We start from the raw sequence: 27,740 nt of genomic DNA, 5'->3' as shown, positions 1-27,740 counted from the left end.
CATTCTTTCCCACAAATCCAGAAAATAATAATAAAAATAAAAAAAAAATAATAGTAGTACAATATTCAGTCAGATAAGTCAGCCACGGAACACTAATCCAAGAGAGCTTAATGGCTCTGGGTTGAAAAGAAAACAAGGTCTCCCTTCTGGTTTCCTTTCCAAAGCATCAGCTAGTCAAAAGGGCTACTTTCAAAAGGAATACTAGTCAAAAGGAATACTTTTGAATTCTAAACTCAAATGTGTATGTGACTTGCACCTCTACTGATGGGCATACTTGACCATTTGCAAAGTAAAAGTAGAAGTTTATAATCAAAATTGTCAATTCTGTCATCTATTCTGGGGGGTCAGGGTAAAGAAACGTGGGTGTTCTTTTTAGTTATTCCAGTCAACCCCCCAGGCAGAAACAAATACAGCCTGGTGATAAATGCTATACAGATAGTGTCATTAGGATGGCTTTGACTTTCCAGACTATGGGTGATGTGACAAGGAGGAATTTTGAGCAGACAACGTCAACCTAGTAAAGTAAGGGAAGAGCACTATTGCTCATGGACTTTCTAACTAAGGGAGTAGGCTTTAAACTAGGTTTGATGGGGGGTAGTGACATAAGCTTAAAGGTAAGCATGTCTTCAGTGACTTGGAGAGGTGACAGCTGTTGGGAAGGTAATACAGCAGGAAACAGATTGATGAAAAGTTTCTGAAATGTGCTGGGAACAAGTTTATGATAGAGCAAGTAGAAGAAACAACTAGAAGGGAGGTTCCTCTAGATTTGATTCTGAATAGGGAAGAAATGGTTGAGAATGTGAAGAAGGAAGGCAACTGGTGACAGTGACTGTAAAATGATAGAGTTAACAATTCTTAGGAAGGAGGAAATTGGAGAATATCAGAATAAAACAAGCATGGATCCAAAACTGGTTGGTAAGATTATGGAAAGTGAGCTTTAGAGGGAAGTAGAAACAACTTGACTAAATCATGAGCTATTCAATGATCTGAAGTTTATGAAGGAATCATGCCTAGTCAAATTACTATGGATCAGTATAAAGATATAACTGGGAGATATTGCAAAATCATAAAGATTAACGCAACTATTAAGGAACATAAAAGATAAGAACACATTTTATAAGTACATCACCAATAAGAGGAAGTCCATGGAAAGACTTAATCCAGTGCACAATAGGGAGGGAAAGCTAACGACAGATGATACTGAGACGGCTGAAACATTTAATGTCTTTTTTGCTTCACTAGTAGCTTTGCTTTAGCACTTTACTAAAAAGATACACTTTGATCAGATAATACAGTTCACACTAGTGATAAGGAGGAAGAGCTCACTGTTCAACATCTTCATCAATGATTTGGACGAGGGGGTAAAAAAACACCCTGTTCAAATTTGCTGATGACACTAAGATGTGGGGGGACGTGGGCACACTGGAAGGATGCAACAGGCTACAATCAGACCTAGACAGGTTACAAGGGTGGGCGGATGAGAATAGGATAGGATTCAACACAGACATGTGCAAGGTGATGCACCTCGGGAGGAACAACCGGTACCATACCTACAGGTTGGGGAACTCCCTACTTGTCAGCATGGAGGCGGAAAAGGATCTTGGAGTCATAACTGACTCCAAGATGAACATGGGCCGGCAGTGTGGGGATGCAGTCAGGAAGGCCAACCACACCTTGTCATGCATCCACAGATGCATCTCGAGCAGGTCCAAAGAGGTGATCCTCCCCCTCTATGCGGCACTGGTCAGGCCGCAGCTGGAGTACTGTGTCCAGTTCTGGGCACCGCACTTCAAGAGGGATGTGGACAACATGGAGAGGGTCCGGAGGAGGGCCACTCGCATGATCAGGGGGCAGCAGGGCAGGCCCTATGAGGAGAGGCTGCGGGACCTTGACCTGTTCAGCCTCCAAAAGAGAAGGCTGAGGGGGGAATCTCGTGGCCTGTTACAAACTAGTCAGGGGGGATCAGCAGGCACTGGGGGAGTCCCTGTTCCCCCGAGCACCGCCAGGAGTGACCAGGAATAACGGTCACAAGCTGGTAGGTTTAGGTTAGATATCAGGAGGCACTACTTCATGGTCAGGGCAGCTAGGATCTGGAACTAACTTTCAAGAGAAGTGGTGCTGGCTCCTACCCTGGGGGTTTTTAAAAGGAGGTTAGATGAACACGTTGCTGGGGTCGTTTGACCCCAGTATTCTTTCCTGCCATGGCAGGGGGTCGGACTAGATGATCTGCTCAGGTCCCTTCCGACCCTAGAAACTATGAAACTATAAGATTAGGACGGACAGGAGGAACAGATCAGAGACCACTTTGAAAAGTTGGATATTTTCAAATTAGCTAGGCCTGAGAAACTTCACCCTAGAGTATCTAGAGAACAGGCTGAAGCAACCTCAGAGCCTCTAGTAATCATCATGTAAGAAGTAAATGAACTAAACATGAGGAATTGGGAATTATAGTACTTAAGTGAAAGTATGACTAATGGGCACAACCAGCATAGAGAAAATTCTCTCAATTATCTTTGAGATGCAATGGAGGAAGGACTGAAGATCCAGGTGACTGAAAAAAATAGTACTTACATTTAAAAGGGGATTCAAGAGTATAGACCAGTCAGGGCAATTGTTAGTCCTGGAAAAATCCTATTACAAATAATCAAACAATCTATTTCTACATACCTAGAAGATAACAAACTGACAGGTGACAAAGTGACATGTCTTTATCAAGAAGATCAGGTCAAACTAACCCAATCTTCTTGTGTTACATAAATTAGGTTTATATAAATAACAGGGTAACAGGATTAATCTACCTTTGTATATAGGGAAGAAACAGATGATAGAATTGACCTGGCCTTTATTAAGACTTTTGTCAATGTGCCCCATGAACTCTCAAGAAAACTGGAAAGATGGTCTACAGGAAATTTCCCTAGGGTAGGTACACAACTGGTTGGAAAATACTCAGAAGAGCTACAGTGGCTTGATCACTCTTAACCTGGAAGGATGTGTCAAAAATAGTGTTCCCTAGGGGGTCTGTCCTAAAGTATTCAATAGATTCATTAGTGATTTGAATAATGGAATAGAGAGTACATATATTACATAAGCTAGGAGGGGCTGAAAAATACTCCATAGGGCAGAATTAGAATTCAACAGGGATGATAAATTGAAGAAATAACCTAATATAGGTAGGATGATATTCAACTCTAATATGTAGCTACAAACCGGGGAAAGACTGCTTAGGTAACAGGGTTATATAAGATCGCAAGTGTGTAAACAGTATCATAGGCAGGCAAGGTTCTTTGGGTAGATGTGATTATCTTTTTTATTAGACCAACTAAATAGTCATAAAAATTGTTCTTTGCAAGGTTTCAGGAACAAACACCCTTTGTCAGACATAAGGAGAGCCTATTGGTGTTTGTGTGCTCTCCTGGGTAGAACAGAAGCCAAAATACAAAATGCAGGTCTGTGAAAATGCAAATCCATGGCAGTGAGGATCTGAGGGAACAGAACAACAGGTGTGAGACAACAGGATATTTCTGTGAAAAAAACACCAATATACTGGTATCTATAAATAGGAGTTATGAACGTAAAACTTGAAAAATAATCCTTTCATTCTATTTATCACTTGTTTGTATATCCTCATCTGGTAGGCATGTTCCCACCATAACACAGGACAGCAAAAGAATGCTTGGCTTCTGGATCCTGACGAGGCTCAAGCATGAGATAAATATTGAGCTTCTGAATCCTGTCAAAACGGAGACACTAAGGAACGTTAATGTCAAAACTGAAGTACCTATTCATAGATTTCATATACATCAGGGCTGGAAGGGACCTCGGGAGATCATCGAGTCCAGCCCCCTGCCCAAAGGGCAGGAGGTCAGCTGGGGTCATAGGATCCCAGCAAGATAAGCATCCAATTTACTCTTGAAGGTGTTCAATGTAGGTGCTTGAACCACCTCTGATGGCAGGCTGTTCCAGACCTTGGGGGCTCAGACAGTATCAATTCTCCAATCTGTAGTCTTAGATGGCCCCAAGGTTTATATAGTGATCTGAAGATGAAACATTTTATACAATTAATATAAAATATTTCTTGAAGCTTAGGGGTTCATCAATTCCTCATTACTTAATTCCTCACTTAAGGTCATGAAGAAAGTTAGTTGATTTTTTTTTTTTTGGATAAGTAGGAAAAATACATAGGAAAAAATCAGTTTCGGGTTGACCAAAAGTATTCAAGAACTTGTGAACAGTTCTGTCCAAGAGAGAAATCAAAAAGGAAAAAACATTTGATTTTGAATTTAACAATTTTTTTTTGATTCTTCATATCAAAATGAGAGGTTTAGGAATTTACCTGCATCTGATGTTTAAAAAAAAAAAAAATCAAAATTGAAACAAAACATTTTGGTTAGCCCAAAACGAAACAAAAACAAGCCAAAATGAATCAATTGTTCATATAGTTCTAGGCAAGCTTCTCCAGCTATGAGAGAAATAACCCACCTTGAGTTAGAAGCAGGAGGCTGAGCGCTAGGTCCTGCCCTCAACTAGTGCTTCTCTTCACATGGCCGTGGGGAAGGTGCCCACAGCTGAAGCCCCAATTCTGCAAGCTGTATCCAATGTCTCCATGGGCTAGATCCAGCTTGTAGGATGCCAAGCCCTGATCTACAGCATGGGTTTTTTTCCTGTGAAAATGATCCATACTGGAAGTAACCTGATAATTACTGTATCCACATAAAACAGGTTTCCTGTTTGTGCAGATGCCCATGCTAAAAATAAATGAGAAAAAAAATACCACCAATACCAAAAAATATTTACACTTACCTTATGCAGCAATCCCTTTTTTTAAAGATTTTTTCATCAAGGTTTTTTACAAGATTTTAGTGTCTCTAATAACTATTTCCCATCATAAATCAGATGGAAAATGTAACACATACTTAAAAGATTACCATGGAATTTTTAAAAGGCTGCAGCACAAACATTCAGAGGTGGGGTGAAATCAGGGTTAAGCCTATGTGAATATTCACATGTTCCTAGTATTTTATTCCATCTCACAAACCATGTTGGTACCTTTTCCATGGACTTGGACAGAGGTTCAGTAACTGGGTTGGTTAGTTAACTTGCACCCCCCTCTGCTGACTTTATGGCTGTAGAAGGCAAACAAGTCACAACTGCAATCCAACCATCAGTGCTATACAACAGCATCAAGAGTTGGTGTTGCATTAATCGCTGTAGAATTTTGCCATGTCCTGTAGAAAAAATGGTTTAGAAAAAAAAATTGTCTTTTTTAAATTTAGCACCAACATAATTTTCAATTTAGTCAGAATACAAGCATCAGACTACAAGGGGTCTGTTATGCCCACAGTAACAACTTCAGTCTCTACTTCGGGTCTCAAATTTAACCCACACTCTTTTTAATTATTACTCTAGTTTATCTAGTATAGAATTGCGTAAAGTGTTAATCACCAGATAAATATTGACATTTAACTGTTTGGTTTAAGATTAACATAATACAATTATATTTAAAAAATGGAAGGAGTAAATCCAGCTGAGAAAATCAGAGAACATTCATGCACTGTTAATGCAATTTCTTAATCCATTTATCTTGGTAATGATTAGCCCATGTTGTTTGATCTTGGACACTGATTGAGTCTGATGGAGAACAATGTACAAACAAGGTCAGAGGAAAGTAAAGCTTTGCTGTAAAATCAGTTACTGACCTAATTAAATTAGCATGCTAATTTTTAGAAGATATTTGTTTGAAACCTCTCAGCAGACTACAGCAGACTGGAATTTGATTATTTTTCTGTTCCTGATTCACTTATCTAGTCCTGATGTATCCTTAAATTCAACTGCAGGAAGTCACAAATAACTTGCTGGTCTGGACCTGCTAGAACAAATTCCATCTCTAATGAACTAGAAAATCTTTCAAGACATGCAAGTAAAAAAAATGGAGCAATTATAGCAGGCATTCTAACTTAACAATGTAAAACAGTGGTGGCTTGACTTCTTGGCCCCAGGGGCCAGATGAGTGGTCTAGGGACAATCCACAGGTCCGTGCATAGATCAGGCCCAAAGCGCCTGGAACCAGCCTTGCTCTGTGCTGGGTACTCAGACTGGTCCCAGAGCCTCAGCTCCACACCCCTAACATAGTGTGCAGGGCCACACTATCCAGCCTGTAGGCTCCCTGTAGGTCAGGAAGTTTGGTAGCAGGGGAGCAATAATTAATGCTGCCGCCAGTCCTCTGCTACCAAATTTTTGGAACTATGGGGAGCCCTATGGGCTGGACAACATGGCTCCACAGGCCCAAGCTGGCATGAGAGCTCAGGGATTAAACACCCCAACACAAAACATAACCCATCTTATTCTGTGAGCGTCTAAGTCAGTGAGCATCAGACTTTTGCTATAGGTTTCTGTTTTGGCTCATTTAGCTCACAAACACTAGTAAAAATAGCAAGCTATTAGTTAGGTCACTTGATCTAATCCTTAACTTCAGTGTTTTATGAAAAGGCATCTCTACTACAAAGTGATTTTCTGCTAAAACACCCCCAAGCTTGTGCTATTCAGTGGATTGGATTATTAGCATTCAGCTTTTCTCCTTTTCAGTTTACTAAAGATATTTAAGGTGTATACAAATGTTCAAATGAACTAGTGGAAGTTATGCAGTTTAGTTTAAGCTGTTAGAATCTCTATAAGTAGAACCCTGCACAATGTCCACTGCTGACCTGCACTGGGCCCCCAGTACAAATACCCAGCCTGGTTTCAGGCTCCCCTACCTGCCTGGAGACAGGCAGCAGCATCTGTGGGCACAAGTCCTGACCTGCGATTGGCTGGTGGCTCCAAGGACCATGCCTTCCCCTTGCCACAACACATCCTTCCCTCCCTCACAGCTGTCAGGATGCCAGACAGCAGACCCAAAGCAGGTAGACTGTCTTTTCAAGCCTGCCAATTTCTCCTCCTCAGCTCAAGTGATTCTTATCGCAGCAGAACCAGCTAATGGACTCAGTTCCAGGGCAGGTCAATGAATCTGCTCACGGTTTGGTACTACTAGGTCAGGGTTGGGTGCTGTTTGGGTGCTGGTGGGTGGAGTGTTGGCAGAGCCAGGTCTGGGAGGGGAAGGCTTGGCCTGTCCATTTCTGTTGTGGTGGCAGGTCCATGGCAGGGGTGGCAGCAGGCCACACTATGTCCCTGTGGAGGGAGGGTCAGGGGGCTCCCTACCTCTGTGCTTTAGGGCCCAAACCTGCAGCCCCATACATGAGGTTGTGGGTGCAAGGCTCAAGTGCTGCAGGTGAGAACTTCTCCCTGGCAGGGCACAAAGCTGGAACTGTCCAGAGGCCTATACAAGAACAGGCTGCAAGAACAGGCTGCAGGAACGGGACTCTGGATGTGCAGTGCAAGGGAAGCTCTGCTCCCTTCCCTCCTGGCACTTTAAAGCCACTGCCCACACCCCAAGCATGAGGCTGTGGGCACGTGGCTGTCAGGTCCTCTCCTGCTGGCCATTGCAAAGGTGGCACTTGCAGCCTTACATGTGGATCTGCAGGTGCAGGGCTCTAGATTTGCCCCACTGGGGGATGCTTCCCTACTCTCAGCACTTTAAAAGAAGTGCCATGGGGCTCTGGGCACAGCACTCTTAAGTGGTCTGCTGGGGAGGGAAGCACTCCCCCTGGGGCACACAAAAGCCGATGCTCACAGCCCCCCTTCGTCCTCCAGGACAAAGAGGGAGAGTCCCCAACCTGTTCTCCAGACCAGGGGAAGCATTACTCCTTACGCTCCTTCCCTCTCCTCCCAGGCTAGCCTTGAGGGGGCTGGGACTGGAGCAGCAGGGCAAAGCCCCTGCCTGCTCCTTAAGGCAGGGACTCTGGTCTGGGGAGTGGGAAGGGACAAGTTCCTCACCCCAGTTCCCACATAATGATCCGGTAAGTGTACAAACATTCATTTTACCAATAGAAACTATACTGGAGGCAGCTTCTGCCTCATCAGACAAGGCAGAAGTGTCTACCAGACCAGCCATTTTTGGTCCAGTAAAAACTGCTTCAATGTTTGTACCCTTGGCATTTCCACCAGCAGAACTGCTATTCCACCAGCAGAAATGTAATGCTCGAACCTCCTTTTAGGTTAACTATTGTAGAGTTACAGATTAGGATCACTTCAATATTTGTTTAAATGCAAGTTCAATAAAAGTTGAAATCTATATGATTTATAGAGTTCTCTTCTTGAAGTTTTGCACCAGTATTTGATTCTACTAGGTAATAAGAGCAACCAGCCTTGGACTTCCCTTACCAGAATCAAATCTATGAAATGCAGGCTCTTAATCTTACCTTCATATTTCTCTTTCTCCTTGAAGTCTATGTAGCTTGCAATTTTTAGTAAATATTTTCTTCAAATGGAGGGGGCATGTCTAAGATTCTATACAGCTAATACTTACTGAAAAACTGGAAGGATATCAAACTAGTTTTTAGCAACAAAACCACGAATGGTTAAACAACATCAACATTCATATTGTGATAATCTTAATAGTCCGGATTTTAAAAACAGTTTGGAAAAAAAAATTAAACCGCAATTTAAACTGTTTCTTTCACCGGATCTGGAAAGATTCAGGCCAAACCAAAATTCCAAGCCAAAATTATGGTGAGGAGCAGACAATAATTAATTAACCTATTAAATGGGTACTTTGTGCCCGTCTTTCATTAGTCCCATGGGACGCCCATGCCCACTGCAGGAGATAGAGGTCCGGGTGAGGGAGATCTCCTTCCCTCCATCAATGCCGACCTTCTGAAGGAACACCTTGAGAAGCTGGATACCTTCAAGTCAGCCGGCCCTGACAATCTGCACCCCAGGGTACTCAAGGAGCTGGCGAGCATCATAGCCCAGTCTCTGGCACGGATCTTTGAAAACTCCTGGTGCTCTGGTGTAGTGCCCTGTCACAGGATCAGGGAGATGACCTGTGACTGATAGGGAGTTAAGGAGCTGCCAATCACCAGAGGCAGCTCAGGTGCGGGTTGCCGCAGCAACCAGATAGGTCAGGTGACCGGAAGGGGGCAGGGCCGGGCCCTTTATAACAGCTCAGGCCTGGGCCCAGTGGCAGTACCCTGCTGACTGCCGCAGCAGCAGGAGCTCTGCGGCAGAGCTGAGCAGCCTGGGCTGGGGGTTGCAGCCTTACCTTGCGGACCGGCTGTGATGATGCTGGGGACGAGAACACCATAAACGGAGGTATGGTTGCGAGCCCTAGGGGGGCTTGGACTTATGTTATGAGCAGGAGGCTCTGTGTTTATGTTGAAGCCAGGTGGCTTGCGTTTTGGTTACAGTTATACCGGAGGACCAGGTGAGGCTGTAGGGGTGTGAGGAGGCCTCACAGGAGCTCCCCAGCAGCTTGGGGGTTCCCGGTGCCCAGTAGGGGCACGGTGCCAGTGGGGCACTATTGTTTGCGCCAGAGAGACAAGGTGTTGGCGCCGGTGAAGCACGGTGTTGCGCCGGAGAGATGGCGTGCGGGGTTTCAGACCCCAGCCCGTAAGGGCGGTGTTTTTGCCCAGTGGGGCAAAGGACCCAGAGAAGGGTCAAGGGGCTATCAGAGCCCCAAGCGCGGGGAGCGTGGTATAGGCCCAGAAGGGGGGCAACGACCGCGGAGAGCGTGGCAGAAACCCGAGAGGGGTGAGAGGTGCTAGAGGCACGGCAGGGGCCCAAAAAGGGGCGGGGAAGCCCAGAGGGGTGATAGGCCCCAGACTGGGGCAACGGGCTGAGGTGTAGCCTGGTTAGGGGCAAGGCCCCCAGAAGGCGCTGAGTGCGGGGCCCGTGAGAGACCCCAGAAGTGAGAAGGGGCGCCGAGGAGCCCTAAGAACACACAAAGCGCTGGGACCTAGTATCATGGCCCTAGTGAGAGTATTCCAGCACCATCAGCAAGGCTTAGGCTGCGGTGTAGGGGAGGTACAGGAGCCACAGACAGCGCCCCCTGCCATCGGGGCGCGTACAAATGGGCAGCTTCCCGCTAAGTTTCATCATTCGTTACTTATAAACAAGATCAAGTCGTGGCAGGCGAGAATAGGTGGGTGGTGGACCCATTGCAGGAGTCCGGAGTTGCACGCGCGGAAAGACTCCAAAAATGAGACTCCTGTCACATGCCCGAAGACTGGAAGAAGGCCAATGTGGTGCCAATCTTCAAGAAAGGGAGAAAAGTGGATCCAGCTAACTATAGGCCCATCAGCCTGACTTCTATCTCGGGGAAGGTCTTAGAAAAGTTTATTAAGGAGGCCATCCTTAATGGACTGGCCGATGCCAACATCCTGAGGGATAGCCAGCATGGGTTTGTTGTGGCTAGGTCTTGCTTGACCAATCTTATTTCCTTCTATGACCAGGTGACCTATCACCTGGACAAGGCAGAAGAGATTGATGTCATATATCTTAACTTCACAAAAGCCTTTTATCTGCTTTCCTATGATCACCTCTTGGTGAAACTGGCCAATTGTGGCCTTGGGTCCACTACGATCCACTGGTTGGGGAATTGACTCCGTGGTTGGACCCAGAGGGTGCTAATTGATGGAAGTCAATCATTATGATGCCCTGTGACCAGTGGGGTCCCCCAGGGCTCTGTCATTGGACCCATATGGTTCAACATCTTCATTAATGATGTGGACATTGGAGTCAGAAGTGGGCTGGCCAAGTTTGCCGATGACACCAAACACTGGGGCAAAGCATCTACACCAGAAGACAGGCAGGTGATCCAGGCTGACCTGGACAGGCTCAGCAAATCGGTGGATGAGAACCTGATGGTGTTTAACACCGAAAAATGCAAGGATCTCCACCTTGGGAGGAAAAACCTGCAGCATCCTTATAGGCTCAGCGGTGCTACACTGGCTAGCACTACAGAAGAAAGAGACTTGGGGGTCATCATTGACCACAAGACGAACATGAGCCTGCAATGTGATGCTGCGGCTAGTAAAGTGACCAAAATGCTGGCGTGCATCCATAGATGCTTTTCAAGCAAATCCCAGGAAGTCATTCTCCTCTTGTAGTTGGCGTTGGTGAGGCCACAGCTGGAGTACTGCGTCCAGTTTTGGCTCCACAATTCAAAAAGGATGTGGAGAAGCTTGAGAGAGTCCAGAGAAGAGCCACACGCATGATCAGAGGTCAGGAAAACAGAACTTAAGAAAACAGCCTGAGAGCCATGGGGCTCTTTAGCCTGGAAAAGCGCAGGCTTGGGGGTGATCTGATGGCCACCTATAAGTTTATCAGGGATGACCACCAGGATCTGGGGGAATGTTTGTTCACCAGAGCGCCCCAAGGGATGATGAGGTTGAACAGTTATAAACTGCTGCAAGACCGTTTCAAGCTGGACATAAGGAAGTATTTCTTTACTATCCGAGCCCCCAAGGTCTGGAACAGCCTGCCAGAGGTGGTTCAAGCAACTACCTTCAAGAAAAGATTGGATGCTTATCTTGCTGGGATCCTATGACCCCAGCTGACTTCCTGCCTTTGGGCATGGGGCTGGACTCAACGATCTTCTGAGGTCCCTTCCAGCCCTAATTTCTATGAAATCTATGAAAACTATAATATTTAAAATGGAAGCTGGTTTCAATGTGAAGGTGGTAGCTTCTACATAATGAGCAAATCTCCTTTTGTGTATTCATGCTTTAGTTCAGTATTGGGGATATCAAGGCAGAGGAGAAAAAATTATTTGGAGGCGTGGCTCCTCAGCAGGAAAATCCCACCCGGCCAGGGTCCCACTCAACTTACCCCGGCTCCTGCCTCTGCAGCACCGTCCCTCACCACAAGGGCCTCAAACTAGCCCCTGCCCCTTCCCTTCCCAAGGACTGAACTGCTGGGTTAGGGCATGCATGCAGGCATTCAGCCCCCCCAGCCTCGGATTGAGTCCAAGAGGCTCTGAGATCTACTGGTGGATAGAGATCCACTGGTTAGTGACCACTGCTTTAGATCACCTGTAGTGCATATCATCAGACAAACTTGTTCCAATATATTACTAAGTATGCCCATATGTACTGCAAGTACAGGTGGATGTTATTCAGCTCTTCAAAGGTCCAAGTTGAAATAACATGTTTATCCATATTCTGAACAGAAAGAATGAATCACATTCACTCTCACCTAACAGAACCTCCCTAAAAGGAGGGAAAGTCACAAAAATTTGTGGCATTTCTGATTTAAGCACTGCTGACATCTTGTTCCCTGCAGGACAGTCCAGGAGTGCCATGTCACACACTCACTCTCACCCCAGCAGAGGGTTACGTGCATTTCTGCCACTACTGCTGAGATGAAGTCAAGTCCAAATGTCCTGTGCTCTGCTGGAGTTGTAGAAGGGCAGTGGAAGGCACAGCTGGCTTCAGAAGAATCTGCTGAATTCAAATAGTGAAGGGAAGAGACTGTTCTGTGCTACTTCAGTCTTCGGCAGAAGGAGCTGACTACTGAACAACAATTCACTCCCATTCATGATGGTCCTCTTCTGAAACCAGTATTGCTTGTCTTTTTCAGCTGTTCTGAAAAACAGCACCTTTTCATCACAAAGTGCATGCGTGCTGTTTTCAGAACTTCCTGTCTGGGCCCAATTCATTTCCCATTAAAAACAAACAGCACTGCCCCTTTGTGCTCTGCAGCATGGATACTGACTCTGAGTTTACATGCCATTTTGGATTATTACTTATGGAAGGACTGGGAGGTGGAAATGAGAAATCACAAATCTCCCCTGACATTTCTTTTCCTTCTATCTACCTGAGGGAGCTTTTGATTAAAGCAACCTTTTTGTATTCAATGTACTGTTTATCTCACACATAGGAATGCAGCACATAAGGGCAAAGGGCAGTAATGTTAAAGCTCTAACTTCCATATATATTCCTGCTGACTCACAATATAAAACCTTTATATTTTTTGCCTCCTCTAAAGGTCCCCGGTGAGTTGAAGTCTCAAGCTTGTAGAACAATTCAGAGATACAGAATATTATTATATGAGCAGTTTAATGCTTCAATAAGCTGTTGTCTTCGCACATACCAGAGGTTTTGTCTGTATAATTGTGCAGTCACCACAAGAGCACAGGAAGCTATTCTTTACCATCTTTTCTAGTTTGCATACTTTTAAATTATCTTTTAATCGGCACTCTTCCCTCCTCCTCTCAACCACTATAAAATACAGCTCACAAAAACATCAAGGCAAATACTAAAAGGTATAAAACAAGCTACAAATGCCAGATATAATATGTGTTTTATTTTACATTAGGGAGCTGTTATGTGTTTAGATGTTCTGATAGAAACTTACGGTTATCTCTTAATTCTCTGTATTCTAGTTTATCTGTAAAGATTTAGCACAGAATGTCACATTTTAAAATGATATATTTTCCCAGGAGTTACTAGCTTACTCTGTTGAAAGCTATTATGCAGCTGCACAATGATGCCTAAAGACAACTGTAAATGAACACGCAATTCTGGGATTCTTGAAAGAAGGCAGGCAGGCAGGATGGAAGGAAGGAAGGAAGGATGACCAAATAACTTTCACTGTCTGTTTTATCCCTCCCCACCCAAGTCTGAAAAATGACTTTAGAAACTGCAACTTCCAAACTGTTCCTTTTCCTTTCTTCTGAATGCTAAAAGTCAGAGCTTTGCCCGAACCCTTTCCATCTCAGTATTAACATCAGGTAAAGAACTTGCAGAAGTAGCTTTAGGCTTTCATTCCTCAGCATCAGATTTCAAATAGCCAACTTCAAAATACAACTTTTGATTGACCAACTCCATTGATATAACTGGAAACCAATATATTAATGTTAGAAAGAAATATGTACTGATACATACCAAGGATACACTAGGAAACTGGTAGAAATGCAAAGCATGTAATAGACTTTAAATATATATATATTTACAAATAAAAATAATATATAAAAAATGTATATATACTCATCTACCCACACACAAAAAAATATACACCAGAATGCTTAATGCCTATGGACTATGCCCATACTAGGAAAATTAGGTTTTGCAATCTAGTGCCCAGACAACTATACCAATGGTACTTATAGTCTAAAAAGGATGTATCCAAGATGTTATCCGTCTTGGCCCACGCTGTATTTCTATTGAACATTTTCTATATATTAGAATTCTACATACATGTTCTACAAATAGACCATTCTACATACATTGAACATTTACACATATTAATTCTCCCAATATTGATGTGAGATAACAATGAAATAGTATTCCTATTGCTGATACGCAAACCAAAAAAGATAAGTAACTTCCTCAAAATCACATAAGGAATAAGTTCCAGAGTCAGGATTAGTTACCATTTGTATGTCATACACATGCACAGCATTTGGGATTTTAAAACTGGGATCAGACCTTCCTGAACTGCTTGAAGCTAAGCTTGAAGGTACCTATCAGTAATTTAGAGGGCCTCTCTAGAAGTTCAGGTAAACACATGATGCATGTGAAGTGTGATCCACAGTTGACCCTCCCTCCTCCCATGCACTACATGCATGACTGTGGGATTCGGCATCAGATCCAATCACACCTTATTGCCAGTGCAGGGAGAGCCCAAGATCGCAAACAGCAAGCTCCTGCACTTTGTGTTCCCATGGCTGTGAGCCCCGTCAGTGTGGGAGCTCCCAGACACAGTAGAGCACCTGGCCACATGTTCAATGAACGGCGTGATACAAATAAGCCACAAAGTTATTACCAGGGTGGATAAAAAACAACTGTTTTTTTAAATTAAAACAATTGGTTTTTTTAAGATGCTTTTTAAAAAAACAAACATATAAAGATAGTTTAAATTTAAATTGTGTTAAAGTTCAAAGATATCATCACGGAATAGGGATTATAACTTCTAATTATATATTTGAGACAATATATTCATATAAACTTTTTAGAAATTTTATAAATAGGTCACAAGCAGCCATGGGCTATATTGGACCCAGTCTTATGGGGTTCCCAGACGATCCTCTATAGATTAGTAAAGACTAAAGAAAACCACTCTACTCAATGGGACTCAGTGCTCAGTCCCAAAGATCCCATTAAACATCTCTGTCATGCGTCATTTCAGTTCTCAAACTGTGGATTTGTCTCTCCAGAGATGATAGGAAGACAACGTTCTTTGGGTAGATGTGATATCTTTTATTAGATGAACTAAATAGTTGGAAAAAATGTTTTTTGCAAGCTTTCAGGCACAAAAGCCCTTCAGGCATGGGGAGAGTTTGTCATCTCCAGAAATAACATCCTTATTAACAGCAGTATATGAAGATGAGCGATAACAGACCTGATAACCCACCCATTGGCCCTCTTGTCTCTGCAAGTTTGTGTACACACAGTCAAGCCCGTTCTCTAAAAGTGCAGTTTCAATAAGTTAAATTAATAAAGGATAGCAAACAACAAGAATGTACTTTTTGTAGAAACCCAATTAAATCAAAGCTTCCTGACCAGTGATTTAAATGGTGATTCAAATCAAATTGATTTAAATCAAATCCACCCTGGCTGTTACATATTTACGAATATGGTAATAGTGTGGTTAGCACCAAATTAAATTACTTGGGGGGAGGGGGGAATCAAATGATTTGTCTCATTTTCATGATGAAATTTTTGAGGAAAATTTGTTTTTCCTGTAAGATTATTTGCAAAAAATATATAAATTGACAGTCTGCTACATGACAATCAACTTTCAAACTAACCCATTAAACTTAATTCATTAATTGACCAATATGCTTGCAAATTCTCAGAAAATCCTGCATTTATTCACAAGGGTGTGGTGAGGTGTTTTGCATTAATACATAACAGCAAACATTAAATCCCTGCATTCAGGATCCCTGGTTCTCACCCTGACATCTCGTGGGAGAGTAATACAGCAATGCACAGGCAATCTAGAACGTTTTTGGGGAGTGTTGAGAACAACTTCCTGGTGCAAGTGTTGGATATGCCAACTGGGTGCCATGCTCTTTCTGACCTGCTGCTTACAAACAGGGAAGAATTGGTGAGGAACTGTAAATATGTAGAAATGGATGGCAACTCGGGCAGTAGTGACCATGAGATGACTGAGTTCAGGACCCTGAGGAAAGAAAGGAAGGAGAGCAGCAGAATAAGGACCCTGGACTTCAGAAAAGCAGACTTCGACTGTCTCAGGGAACTGACAGGCAGGATCCCCTGGGAGGTTTGTCTGCAAGGGAAAGGAGTCCAGGAAAGCTGGCCGTACTTTAAAGAAACTTTACTGAGGGTGCTTGAACAAACAACCCTGACATGCAGGTATGGCAGAAGACCAGCTTGGGTCAGCAGGGAACTCTTCATGAGCTAAAACACAAAAAGGAAGCTTACAAGAAATGGAAGCTTGGACAAAGAACTAGGGAGGAGTATAACAGTATTGCTTGGGCATGCAGGGATGAAGGCCAAAGCACAACAGCAGTTTCAACCAGCAAGGGGACTGAAGGGTAACAAGAAAAGCTTCTACAATACAAGTATGCTAGCAACAAGAGGAAGATGGGAAAGCGTGGGTCTCCTATTGAATGGGAGAGGCAACCTAGTAACAGAGGATGCAGAAGAGGGTGAAGTGCTCAATGCCTTTTTCACCTCTCTTCATAGGGCTGGTCAGCTCCCAGACTACTGCACCTGGCAGCACAGTTTGGGGAGACGGTAAGCAGCCAATGGCAAAACAACAGGTTAGGGACTCTTTAGAAAAGCTGGATGTGTAGAAGTCCATGGGGCTGGAAGGGATGGGTGCTGAGTGAGTCGGCCTATGTAACTGCAGAGCCACTGGTCATCATCTTTCAAAACTCATGGCTAGGGATCTACTGAATTCATGGTGGAAGTGGGCTGCACAGCAGCTCCTTTAATCTCACAGGTTCCCTCATGCATGCCCCTCATTGCTGACTGACTGAGAAGCCCTGGTGGCCTGGCTGCTGATCTGGAAGGAGGCAAAAAAAGAGTGCCATATTTAAAACTGCAGTTTTCACCTCCCTGCCAATCAAAAGCAAGTGGCGGGGTGTGAGTGGGGGAGCCTGTAAGAGTAAAGCCCAGATGCTTGAAAAAGAGCAAATATGGTGCCCATCTTCAAGAAAGGGAAGGGTGAGGATCCAGACCAGTCAGCCTCACCTCAGCTCCTGGAAAAATCATGAAGCAGGTCCTCAAGGAATCCATTTCTAAGCACTTTGAGGAGAAAAAGGTTATTAAGAACAGTCAGCATGGATTCACCAAGGGCAAACCATGCCTAACCAACCTGATTGCCTTCTATAATGAGGTGACTGGCTCAGTGGATGTGGGGAAAGCAAGGCTTCTGATACCATCTCCAACAACATTCTTGCAAGCAAGCTAAGGAAGTGTGGGTTGGATGAATGGACTCTAAGGCAGAGAGAAAACTGGATCATCAGGCTCAGAGGGTAACAGTCAGTGACAAAATGTCTAGTTGGCAGCCAGTATCAAGTGCAGTAACCCAGGGGCTGGTTTTCTTCAATATCTTCATCAACGAGCTGGAAGATGGGGTGGAGTGCACCCTCAGCAAGTCTGCAGATGACACCAAGCTGGGGGGAGTAGTAAATACACTGGAGGGTAAGGCTAGGATTCAGAGAGTCCTGGACAAATTGGAGAATGGGACCAAAAGAAATCTCACAAGGTTCAACAAGGACAAAGTGCAAAGTCCTGCACTTAGGATGGAACAATCCCTTGCTGGGAACCAACTAGCTAAGCAGCAGCTCTGCAGAAATGGACCTGGGGGTTGCAGTGAACAATAAGCTGAACATGAGCCAACAGTGTGCCTTAGTTGCAAAGAAGGCTAATGGCAGACTGGACTGCATAACTAGGAGCTTTGCCAGCAGGTCAAGGGAAGTGATTCTTCCCCTCTATTCAGCACTGGTGAGGCCACATCTGGAGTAATGTGGCCAGTTTTGCCACCACCTCCCTCTGTGGAAAGAATGTAGACCAACTGGAGAGAGTCCGGTGGTGGGCAACAGAAATTGTTACGGGCCTGAGGCACATGACTTCGGAGGAGGGGCTGAAGGAACTGAGCTTATTTAGTCTGGAGAAGAGAAGACAGAGTGGATTTAATAGCAGCCTTCAACTACCTGAAGCGGGGTTACAAAGAGAATGGAGCTAAGCGAGGGGTGGGCAATTATTTGGGCTGGAGGACAACTAAGGGAGTTTTGCTGACCTGTTGTGGGCCAGGAGAAGGGTGCTGACCAAGCCAGCGCAGCTTGGGGTAGGTGGTGCTGACTCAGCCCAGTGCAGCATGGGAGTGGTGGTGGATGATGCTGGGGGCAGAGAGGGTGCAGACCCTTTTTGGCATGGGGGGGAGTGGCATTTGATCCTATTCAGCCTGAGCCCATCCACCTTGAACTCACCTCTAGGAGCTCAGGATGCAACAGGCAGGTATGGTCCCCAGAGACATCATCCCAGGACCTGCATGAGCAGAGCCTGCTTGGCTAGGTGGCTGGGATGGGGCCGCAGGCTGGCAGAGAGTAGCACCTGAGTGGGAGGGGCGGAGGCCAGGATCACTTGGGCACTGACAGTGCAGGGGTGAGGCCTGAGGCAGAGCTGGGATCCACTCCCCACATGCTGCCGCTTGCAGAACCAACACCTGTCGCAGGGATGTGCAAGAGCAGATTGTGGCTCTGCCTTGGGCCTTGGCCCCATGCTGTCATCGACCCTTTAATCTCACAGGTTCCCTCATGCATGCCCCTCATTGCTGACTGGCTGAGGAGCCCTGGTGGCCTAGCTGCTGATCAGGAAGGAGGCAAAAAAAGAGTGCCATATTTAAAACTGCAGTTTTCACCTCCCTGCCAATCAAAAGCAAGTGGTGGGGTGTGAGTGGGGGAGCCTGTAAGAGTAAAGCCCAGATGCTTGAAAAAGAGCAAATATAGTGCCCACCTTCAAGAAAGGGAAGGGTGAGGATCCAGAATCCCAGCCCAGCATTCCCGGCCCAACCCACCCATCCCACTCCTGGATGTCACTCCCCACCTGCCTACAGCCCCATCCCTTCTACCTGGCCAAGTGTGCTCTACCTGCAAGGGTCCCAAACCAGTCTCCATGAAGACCCCACCTGCCCACCTGCTCCAGCGGTAGATGCAAGGTGGATGGCCTGGAGTGCCCAGGCAGTGGGACCAGGTCCAGTAGCAGCAGCAACTCTGTCAGCATCAAGTAAAAGCTGCCACCACTAGGGTTGCCAGAAATCTGAGTCTGGCCGCTGCAGCATCCTAGCCCACTATGTACCTGGGGGCAGTGGGATAGGCTGCACGTGCAATGGTCCAGGCTGTCCCTCTCCCCACCCTCATGCTTGGGCTGGGCATGGCCGAGGGACCCACTGTGGGCCAGATAAAATCCTTCGGTGGGCTGGATCTGGCCTGCAAGCCATATTTTGCCAACCCTTGAGCTAGACTGTTCTCAGTGGTGCCAGATAACAGAACAAGGAGCAATGACTTCCAGTTGCACCAAAGGAAGTTTAGGTTAGATATTAGGGAAAACTTTGTCACCATGGGAGTAATAAATCACTGGAGCAGGTTACCCACAAAGGTTATGGAATCTCCATCCTTGGAGGTTTTTAAGACCTGGCTAGATAAAACCTTGGCTGGGATGATTATATAGTTGGGGATGGTCCTATTTTAGAGCAGGTTGGATTGGATATCCTCCTGAGGTTCCTTCCAGCTCTAACTTTCTATGATTTTATGATTAACTGGAAAAATCAATCAGCTATGGAATCATGGTAACTATTCTCATCACTGACCTACATTGTGGTAGAGCACACTGTCAGGAACTGCCTTCAAACACAGGAATACAGCCCCTGGCTCGAAGAGTTCTGAAGACAGCATCTCAACTGATGCAAAGTGTCACAGCCATTCAGTGCAGTGCACACACGAGGATTCATATCAGCTGAACATGTGAGCCTACAATTTTAGTCCCCGATTTTGCAAACTCTATCAAAAGGGAGAGTCTGGGCAAATACAAAAACCAACCAAATGGGATATCTTGTTTAACTGAGGTCCGAGACTGTCTCTCAAATACATGTGCCCATCTACAGTTGTATCCTGGGGCAAAATAGAACTTTGAATTCCCTTTTTTTTTCGTTTTTACAATTATGTCCCTAAGTCTTTTCCTGTGCTGCAATACTTCTGAAACTAACTGGAGATAGCTATTACAAAACACCAATGTGTGATTAGTACCATACCATTTAAAAATATAACCCCTGTTGATTAACAATTGTGCTACCTGATGCTAACCAGACCTCCAGCCTTGAAAAATAAATTACCTTTTTTCTGCTTTGATTACTCTGTGCAAAAACTGGAACCTAATTTCTACTACAGTACACATCTCAGGAAATTTCTCCTTTACTGGTGAGTTCCTGAGGCATATTCCCCCAAATGCAGGTTAATCGAGAATTCTCAGCTAGGGCTCAAATTGCACATTTCATTTATATTCAGGGGAGCAGATCTAAAGTATTGTTTCAGAAGTACTGGCGAAAACATGACTGAAGTGCTCAAGATTTACCTAAGTGACTAATGACTCTGTATGCCCCATTTTTGGGAACGGGGCATGAAATGATATACCCTAAAGACTTTTCAGAAGACTGTGCTCGCCACTTCCTGGAAGTCAGGCCCCTGTAAGCTGCCAGGCAGTCAAATATTGAGGCAACCAAAATTGCTAGTCATATAGCAAGAGTTGTAGATCCTGCTATTGTTGTTTCTCCTTTATTTTAAGAAAAATAACACTTAAAGTAAGCAGTTGCACAGGTAGCATAGTCCAAACTACAATACTTTTTATTTTTTTAAAATTCTACTATCTTTTCCAGAAATGAGAAGCAAATCCTTTTAACTCCTTTAACACAGAGGTATCAAATATATGGCCTGAGGGCTGGATCTGGTCCAGGGAGCCATTTCACCCAACTCCTAGGGAGGCTAGATATTTGGGGAAGAGACCACCACTGAAATTCAGGGTACAGAGCCCGTTGGGGATGCACGGAGTTGGGAGGATGGGGCAGAGGATGGCTGCATTAACTCTGACAGCTCCTTGATACTACTTACTCCCTTGCTAAAGGTGGATCCCCATCTAACTCCTAAGAAGTTTGACAGTTCTTCCCATGTGTTTTAATTACCTTTAATTAGCCCCATAACATCCAACTGTAGGGGTTTACACCTTAATTTTAAGGCACAGACAGAGAAGGAGTTAGTGCCTATCTTTTATACAGAAGTCTAGTTTAGAGCACATGCATAGGCTGGGAGGAAGGTTCACTTCTGACCCTTGTTTGACAGGATTCAGACCTACACCTGCCATTTTCCAAGAGAGTGCCTTAACTACTTGACTGCAGGCTGTTCTGGGTAAAGGGACTCTAGACTCCTCTTGATGCTGTCCAACTGTGTGAAAAAATTCAAGAGTCGTTGGGGCAAAGGATGACAATACAGTTACTTTATTGCTTCCTAGTTATGACACCTACCTCAGTTTACATTTCCTTTAAGACAATCACTGCAGATGCCATATCTGACATTTCTCAAACTTCATAATCAGGTTCAAACCAAAGCACACATAACATTAATAAAATTAAATAGAAAGATCTTGCTATTTGAAGAGTTACTTATTAAATATTGATTTTTTCTGTTGAATTTTTCTGTGAAAAAGCATGCCAGTATTAGCAGCAGAAAAATATAACCTGCAATGAGTATAAAAAAGCTGGCAAGCTTAAAAAATGTCTGATTGATCAGTAGCCAGAATTCAGCTGCCTCCCTTACAGCAACAGAAACATCTGAAGAAATCAATAGCTCACCAATAGTGTAGTATCTCTTCAGCTCACTCCTCCGTGGATTACGTCTTTGTGTATTTGCGGTGTTGTTCTGCTCCTCTTCAGAAGTGGCTGTCTTAATGACAGGCCTGGCTTGTGTTGCCTGCTGTCCTGGTGCTGCCAGAGGGTTGCATCCTGCTGCATTAATATCTACAGACTGGGACTTTTTCTTTAACCTACAGACAAATGGAAATAATGGACTATTAATCCTTGTCATATGGCTGCAATATTTAGCTCTTTTCTTAATTTATATAAACAGAAAACATAACACCATAATTCAACAACATATTTGCATCACAGTTGATCCTAGAGGCCTAACTGAAAATACGACATTGTGGTAAACTAGCAAAAAACCATAAGTTCCTTGGGGCAGGAACTATCTGCAGAGATACGACGTGTTACCTTGGGCTTTACAGATGGGGAACTGAGACACAGGGAAAATAAATGATTTTCCAAAGGCCACGTAAGAAGTCGGGTGAAGAACCGGAAACTGACTCCAGAATTTCTCAGTCCCAGTCAGAGGCCGTAACCCCAAAGCCCTCCTTCCATTCCACGCTGGCTGCAACATCCTATTATCTCTTACCTTAAATAAGAACTTACACTGTACTTTGTCTACTACAATTTGAGGTCATAGAACAACAATTTCTTCCTCAATATATTAAAACTTAATAAAGCTACACAATATAAATTCTGTAGCAAGCAAAAATGTCAGAGAATCATGAGCTGAAGCAGACATAGGTAGTACATTTACAAAATGTCTTTATAGTGTATCATTTATACACTAGGGTTCCAGACACAGCTGCTGCACTCAGCAGGTCCTTTTCTGATTATATTAGGTAAACATAAGTTGACAAAATTATTCAGACACTCGAGCACACTGTAAAGAATATATACATACTGGCTGAAGGTTATACAGGAAAGCTGTATTGCTTTAAGTATGTGATTGTGAACTGATGGAACAGTACAAATCCCCATATGGAGACTGCCTTTTCAAAATAGTTTGATATAGGTGGAGCCACGATGGGGAATGCTGTTGAGGGTGGGGGGGGCGGCAAATGACAATAGTGGTGCAGTTCCTTCCCCCTTTGATTCCTGCTCCACTGAAATTAAAAAACAAAACAAACAAAAATAAAAACTTTCTGGGAGATGCAGTGACTTTCCTTTCCTTTCCCTGAGCCAGAGTTTTGCTCACTTTACCAGCTGCAACATCGCATTGGTGGCTCATATTCATCTTGTGGTCAGTCATAACCCCCAAGTCCCTTTCAGCCATAGTGCTAGCAAGCGTAGCACTGCCGAGCTTCTAGGTATGTTGTGAGTTCTTTGTCCTGAGGTAGAGCACCTTGCATTTCTCTGCATTGAAAGTCATTAGGTTTTGATCTGCCCACTTTGCAAGCCTATACAAGTCAGCCTGAATCCCCACCCCATCCCCTAGTGTGACCATGCTTCCCCATAATTTAGTGTCATCTGCAAACTTAGCCAGTCTCCTTTTGACACCCAAATCCAGGTTGTTTATGAATATGTTAAAGAGTACTGGTCCAAGTACTGAACCCTGAGGGACGTCACTGGTCACCGTGCACCATGTTGACTCAGTTCCAACAACCATGGAGCCAGCTCCCTAACCTCAGACCAGAAGGTGTCAAGCCGCAGTTCCCCAATTTTGTCAAGAGGACATCATGGGAGACGAAGTCAAAGGCTTTTCTGAAGTAAATTACATCAGCCTCTCCTCCCCTGTCCAGGTGATGTGTCATCTGATCGTGGAAGGAGATTAGGTTGGTCAGGCATGACCTACCCTTAATGAAGCCGTGTTGGCTGTGTCTCAGGATGATGCCTTTTGTTAGCCTATTGTTGATGGATACTTAAATCATTTTTTCCATGATCTTCCCAGGGATTGAGGTCAAACTCATTATCTTGTAGTTCCCTGGTTCTTCCTTCCTTTCATGAAGATAAGCATCACATTGGCCCTCTTCCAATCTTCAGGAACCTCTCCCAAGTGTCACGATTACTGGTGACTTCATGGCTCATTATCATCTACCTGGTTCTTGCTAATCTTTCTCTACTCCATGGGTGTTAACCACTCTTCCCTTTTAAATGGTCTTGACTTCCACAATTTAAATGATCCTTTCTTCTGCAACTCTGTTGTCTGATAGCCATTCCTAGTGATGGCTCTTCTGTATCACAACCTTGCAGACTGTTTTCAGCTCTAGCTAAAAACCTTAAATCAGGTGTGGTAATATTAATTCAAGTGTAGAAATGACTGACAGTGAAATATTGAAGGCACCGTCAAGACACTCAAGGAGGTTAGATTTTGTTTTATGACTCTGAATAAGGGATGTACATTTAAATATAATTACTTCAGGACTAATGGCACCATATCATTTGACTATTTTTGCCTAATTTGTTGTCCTTTTTTTAAACTTTATATATAATCTAGCATTATATTCTGTATTATCCAAGCATTATATTTGTTTTGGCTTTGATCTTAAACTGAATATAGCACTGGCCATCTAGCATATTGATAAACCTTCTAGTTCCTCTTTAACTAGAGAAAAATTAATGTCGTCTTATACGGGATGAAGCCCCATACCCTCTGCCCTCCCCATTTTCAAAATCACAGATTCACCTATTAGAAAGGGTAAAGCCTAAAGGAAAAAGGAACTCTTATACCCAGGTCATATTTATGTAACTCTAGTATATATCTACTGATGTAACTGGTGAATTTCTAGCAGGTAAACCATTGCCGGGAACATCAAAACCATCTAAAGCAGTGCTTCTCAAAGTGGTGGTCTGCAGACTGATTCCTAACTTTTCTACATCTTAGCTAGCAAACTTCCAAACTTCCTTTACATAGCAGTCAAGATACTGGTTGTGCTGCCAAGAAGGATGATAGATAACAAAGTCTGTACTAGTCGCTGGTCCGCAGCGAGTTGCCAGAAAAGAAAGAAATATATTTTCAGAAGCATAACATTGATATGTCATAGCACCACAGTTCGTACGTTTCAACACTCCAAGGGACATAACATCGTGTGAGGTGAGGAAAGAGAAAGAAACAGCCGGTCATGCATTTGTGCAGCGCTGTTACATGCAGTTGCTGCCACCGGCTGAACCGGGCACCAGTCCCTGGCCCACTGGATAGTTTGAGAAGCACTGGTCTAGAGGATCTGAACAACCAGATCCAATTAGTTTTCAGTGGAAAAACTGGATCTAAATCCCTCAAGTGGCTTTGACAATCTCAGCTGCTGCAGTTACATGTGCTATATACAGTCAGCAGCCAATTTTTCAGGTACCTACCTTATAAGATAAAAATAGCCCTGGTACAAGACTGCAGTGAGAAACACTCCATTTTTAATGAAGCCAACTGCATACGTGCTATTAAGAGCAAAAATGGAAATATTTGATATTTTAAAACCAAATCTTGAATGAAGAGTCTGTAAAATATCTAGTCGGCAACTTGATTTCATTCTGAAAATAAAAGGGATTTGTGACACCGTAGTGCAGCACAGAATGAGATCAAGGGGTTTCAACCACACTGAATGCCTATGTCAATGAATAAAGGAAAATGAGACGGTTCACCAGGCCAGATAAAAACATCTGCACTCTCTGGTAGCATCATCTCTCCTAACACTATGCTATCCTATTCTTAAAAATGTTTCGTCCATTTGCCCATTATATGTAAAAGAAAGAAGGTGATTTAATCAGGGAAATGAGTTAATTTAATATCACCAAGATGATTATTATTACTACACTGGAAATTCCTAACAGCAGTACTGTTTTCAATAAGATGGGCTCAGAATACCATTGGCCAAGAAGTGACTTACAGCAAGTAATCCAATGCTATGAGATGTGGGCTTTTCACAACACTCAAATGTACTGAATGGTTCTGGATAATAATGTACAACACAAGACGCTTAATCCAGGAACCCAGAGTACAGATAAGTACCTGGGTATGAGTTTTTCTACAGGGCTGAGAAAGCATGACTACCTAGCCCTCCTTCCCCAACCCTGGCCCAGCTACTCCAATGGTTGAAGTGTCCTTTTTAGCCCAACAGAATAGACACACAGATGGGAAGCAGATGATTTTATCAATGTAAATGAGATTTTAAAGTATTCCTACTCAAAATTATTATATGTTTTGTTCTCACTACCAAGAAAATATGCAGGACAGTTTAGTTAAGAAAGATGTAAATTGCACCAGAAAACCAGTTACTAGAATGGCTGGCTGCAACGTGACACGACTGCTCCTTGTTCTGTCAACTGCCATCACCGAGAACAGTCCAGTTCCATCCTCTTTGGGATCACCTCAGGTAGCTGAGGACTTTCAGGTAATTGCTATTAAATCTCCCATCAGTCTTCTCTTCTGCACACTAAATAAGATCAGTTCCCTCAGCCTCTCCTCAGAAATCATGTGCCCCAGCCCTCTAACCCCTTGTGTTGCTGCTGGACTTTCTCCAATTTGTGGACATGCTTTCTGTAGCAAGGGGCCCAAAACTGGATATGGATCCAGATGTGGCCTCACCACTGCTGAACAGAGCAGAAGAATCACTTCCTTTGACCTACTGGCAACACACCTACCAATGCAGCCCAGTATGCTGTTAGCTTTCTTGGCAACAAGGGCACACTGCTGACTCACATTTAGCTTCTTGTCCACTGTAACCCCCAGGTCCTTTTCTACAGAGCTGCTGCCCAGCCAGTCAGTCCCCAGCCTGTACTGGTACATGGGATTGTTCTGTTTTAAGTGCAGGATGTGGCCCTTGTCTGTATTGAAGATAATGGCCACTGCCTCTGCAATCACACTGGACAACTTCCTCAGCACCCTTGGCTGCATTGCATCTGGCCCCACGGACTTGTACACATTCAGCTTCTCTAGATAGCTGTTTTCCCTAGCCTGTTTTTTTGCCACTGTTGACTGCTCACCTCCTCCCTAAACTGTGCTGCTGGGTGCTGCAGTATGGGGGATGACCCTGCCTGTGAAGACCGAGGTAAAAGAAGTCACTCAGCCTTTTGTGCATCATCTGTAACTGAATTGCCTTTCCCATTGAGTAAGGGACCAACACCTTCCCTAACCTTCCTCTTATTGCTGACATACTTGTAGGAACTTCTCATTACCCATCATGTCCCTTGCTAGCTAAAACTCCAACTTCACTTTGGCTTTCCTCATTTCATCCCTGGATGCCCAATCAATACGCTTATACTCCTCCCTAGTCTTTCATACAAGTTTCTACTTCTTGTAAGCTTTCTTTAGAGTTTTAACTCACTGAAGAGTTTCCTGCTAAGCCAAGCTAGTCTTCTGCCATACTTGCTAGTCATCCTGTACATCAGGATAGTTCATTCCTGAGCCTTCAGTAAGGTTTCTTTAAAGTACAGCCAGTTCTCCTGATCTCCTTTCCCCCTCAGACTGGCCCCCCAAGGGATCCTGCCCGTCAGTTCCCTGACAGAGCTGAAATCTGCTTTTCTGAAGTCTAGGGTCCTTACTCTTCTGCTGCTCTCCTTCCTTCCTTTCCTCAGGATCCTGAACTCAAATTATCTCATGGTCACTGCTGCCCAAGTTGCCATCCATTTATACATTCCCCACTAATTCTTCCCTCTTTTTGAGCAGTAGGTCAAGAAAAGTACAGCCTCTACTTGGCCTCTCCAACACTTGCACCAGGAAGTTTTTCCCATCACTCTCCAAAAACTTCCTGGATTGCCGGCACACTGCTGTATTGCCCTCCCAACATATGTCAGGGTGATTGAAGTCCCTCATGAGAACCAGGGACTATGACCTGGAAACTTCCACTAGTTGTTTGAAGAAAGCCTCATCTACCTCGTCCTCCTGGTCTGGTGGTCTAGGACATGTACCATGACATCACCCTTGTTGCTCTCTCCTCTAACCCTAACCCAGAGACTTTCAACAGGCCTATCTCCAGTTTCATACTGGCATAACTACAGGAAAACTGACAGTGATAGCACAGCTCAGCAGTACGTTCACTCTTCATCACCATTTTGCAGGTATGTAAACATAGGAACGTAAGTTTTGGAAGAGAAATCCTTAGATCAAGTCT

General features: G+C 44.2%; 1 protein-coding gene across 6 annotated transcripts in view; it reads right to left on the bottom strand.

Moving 5' to 3' along the window:
• Positions 1 to 27,740, bottom strand: part of OXR1 (oxidation resistance 1) — a 490,067-nt gene that overhangs the window by 233,927 nt on the left and 228,400 nt on the right. For all 6 annotated transcript variants that reach the window (XM_090040493.1, XM_090040490.1, XM_090040495.1 and 3 more), the window contains exon 3: positions 21,688 to 21,878. In XM_090040493.1, the coding sequence (XP_089896619.1) occupies positions 21,688 to 21,878 (191 nt within the window). The remainder of the gene's footprint in view (positions 1 to 21,687; positions 21,879 to 27,740) is intronic.

Source organism: Crocodylus siamensis, chromosome 3 (assembly GCF_052110815.1).
Source record: "Crocodylus siamensis isolate JL-2025a chromosome 3, ASM5211081v1, whole genome shotgun sequence".
Taxonomy (NCBI): Eukaryota; Metazoa; Chordata; order Crocodylia; family Crocodylidae; genus Crocodylus; species Crocodylus siamensis.
This window is presented reverse-complemented; position numbering and strand designations above follow the sequence as displayed.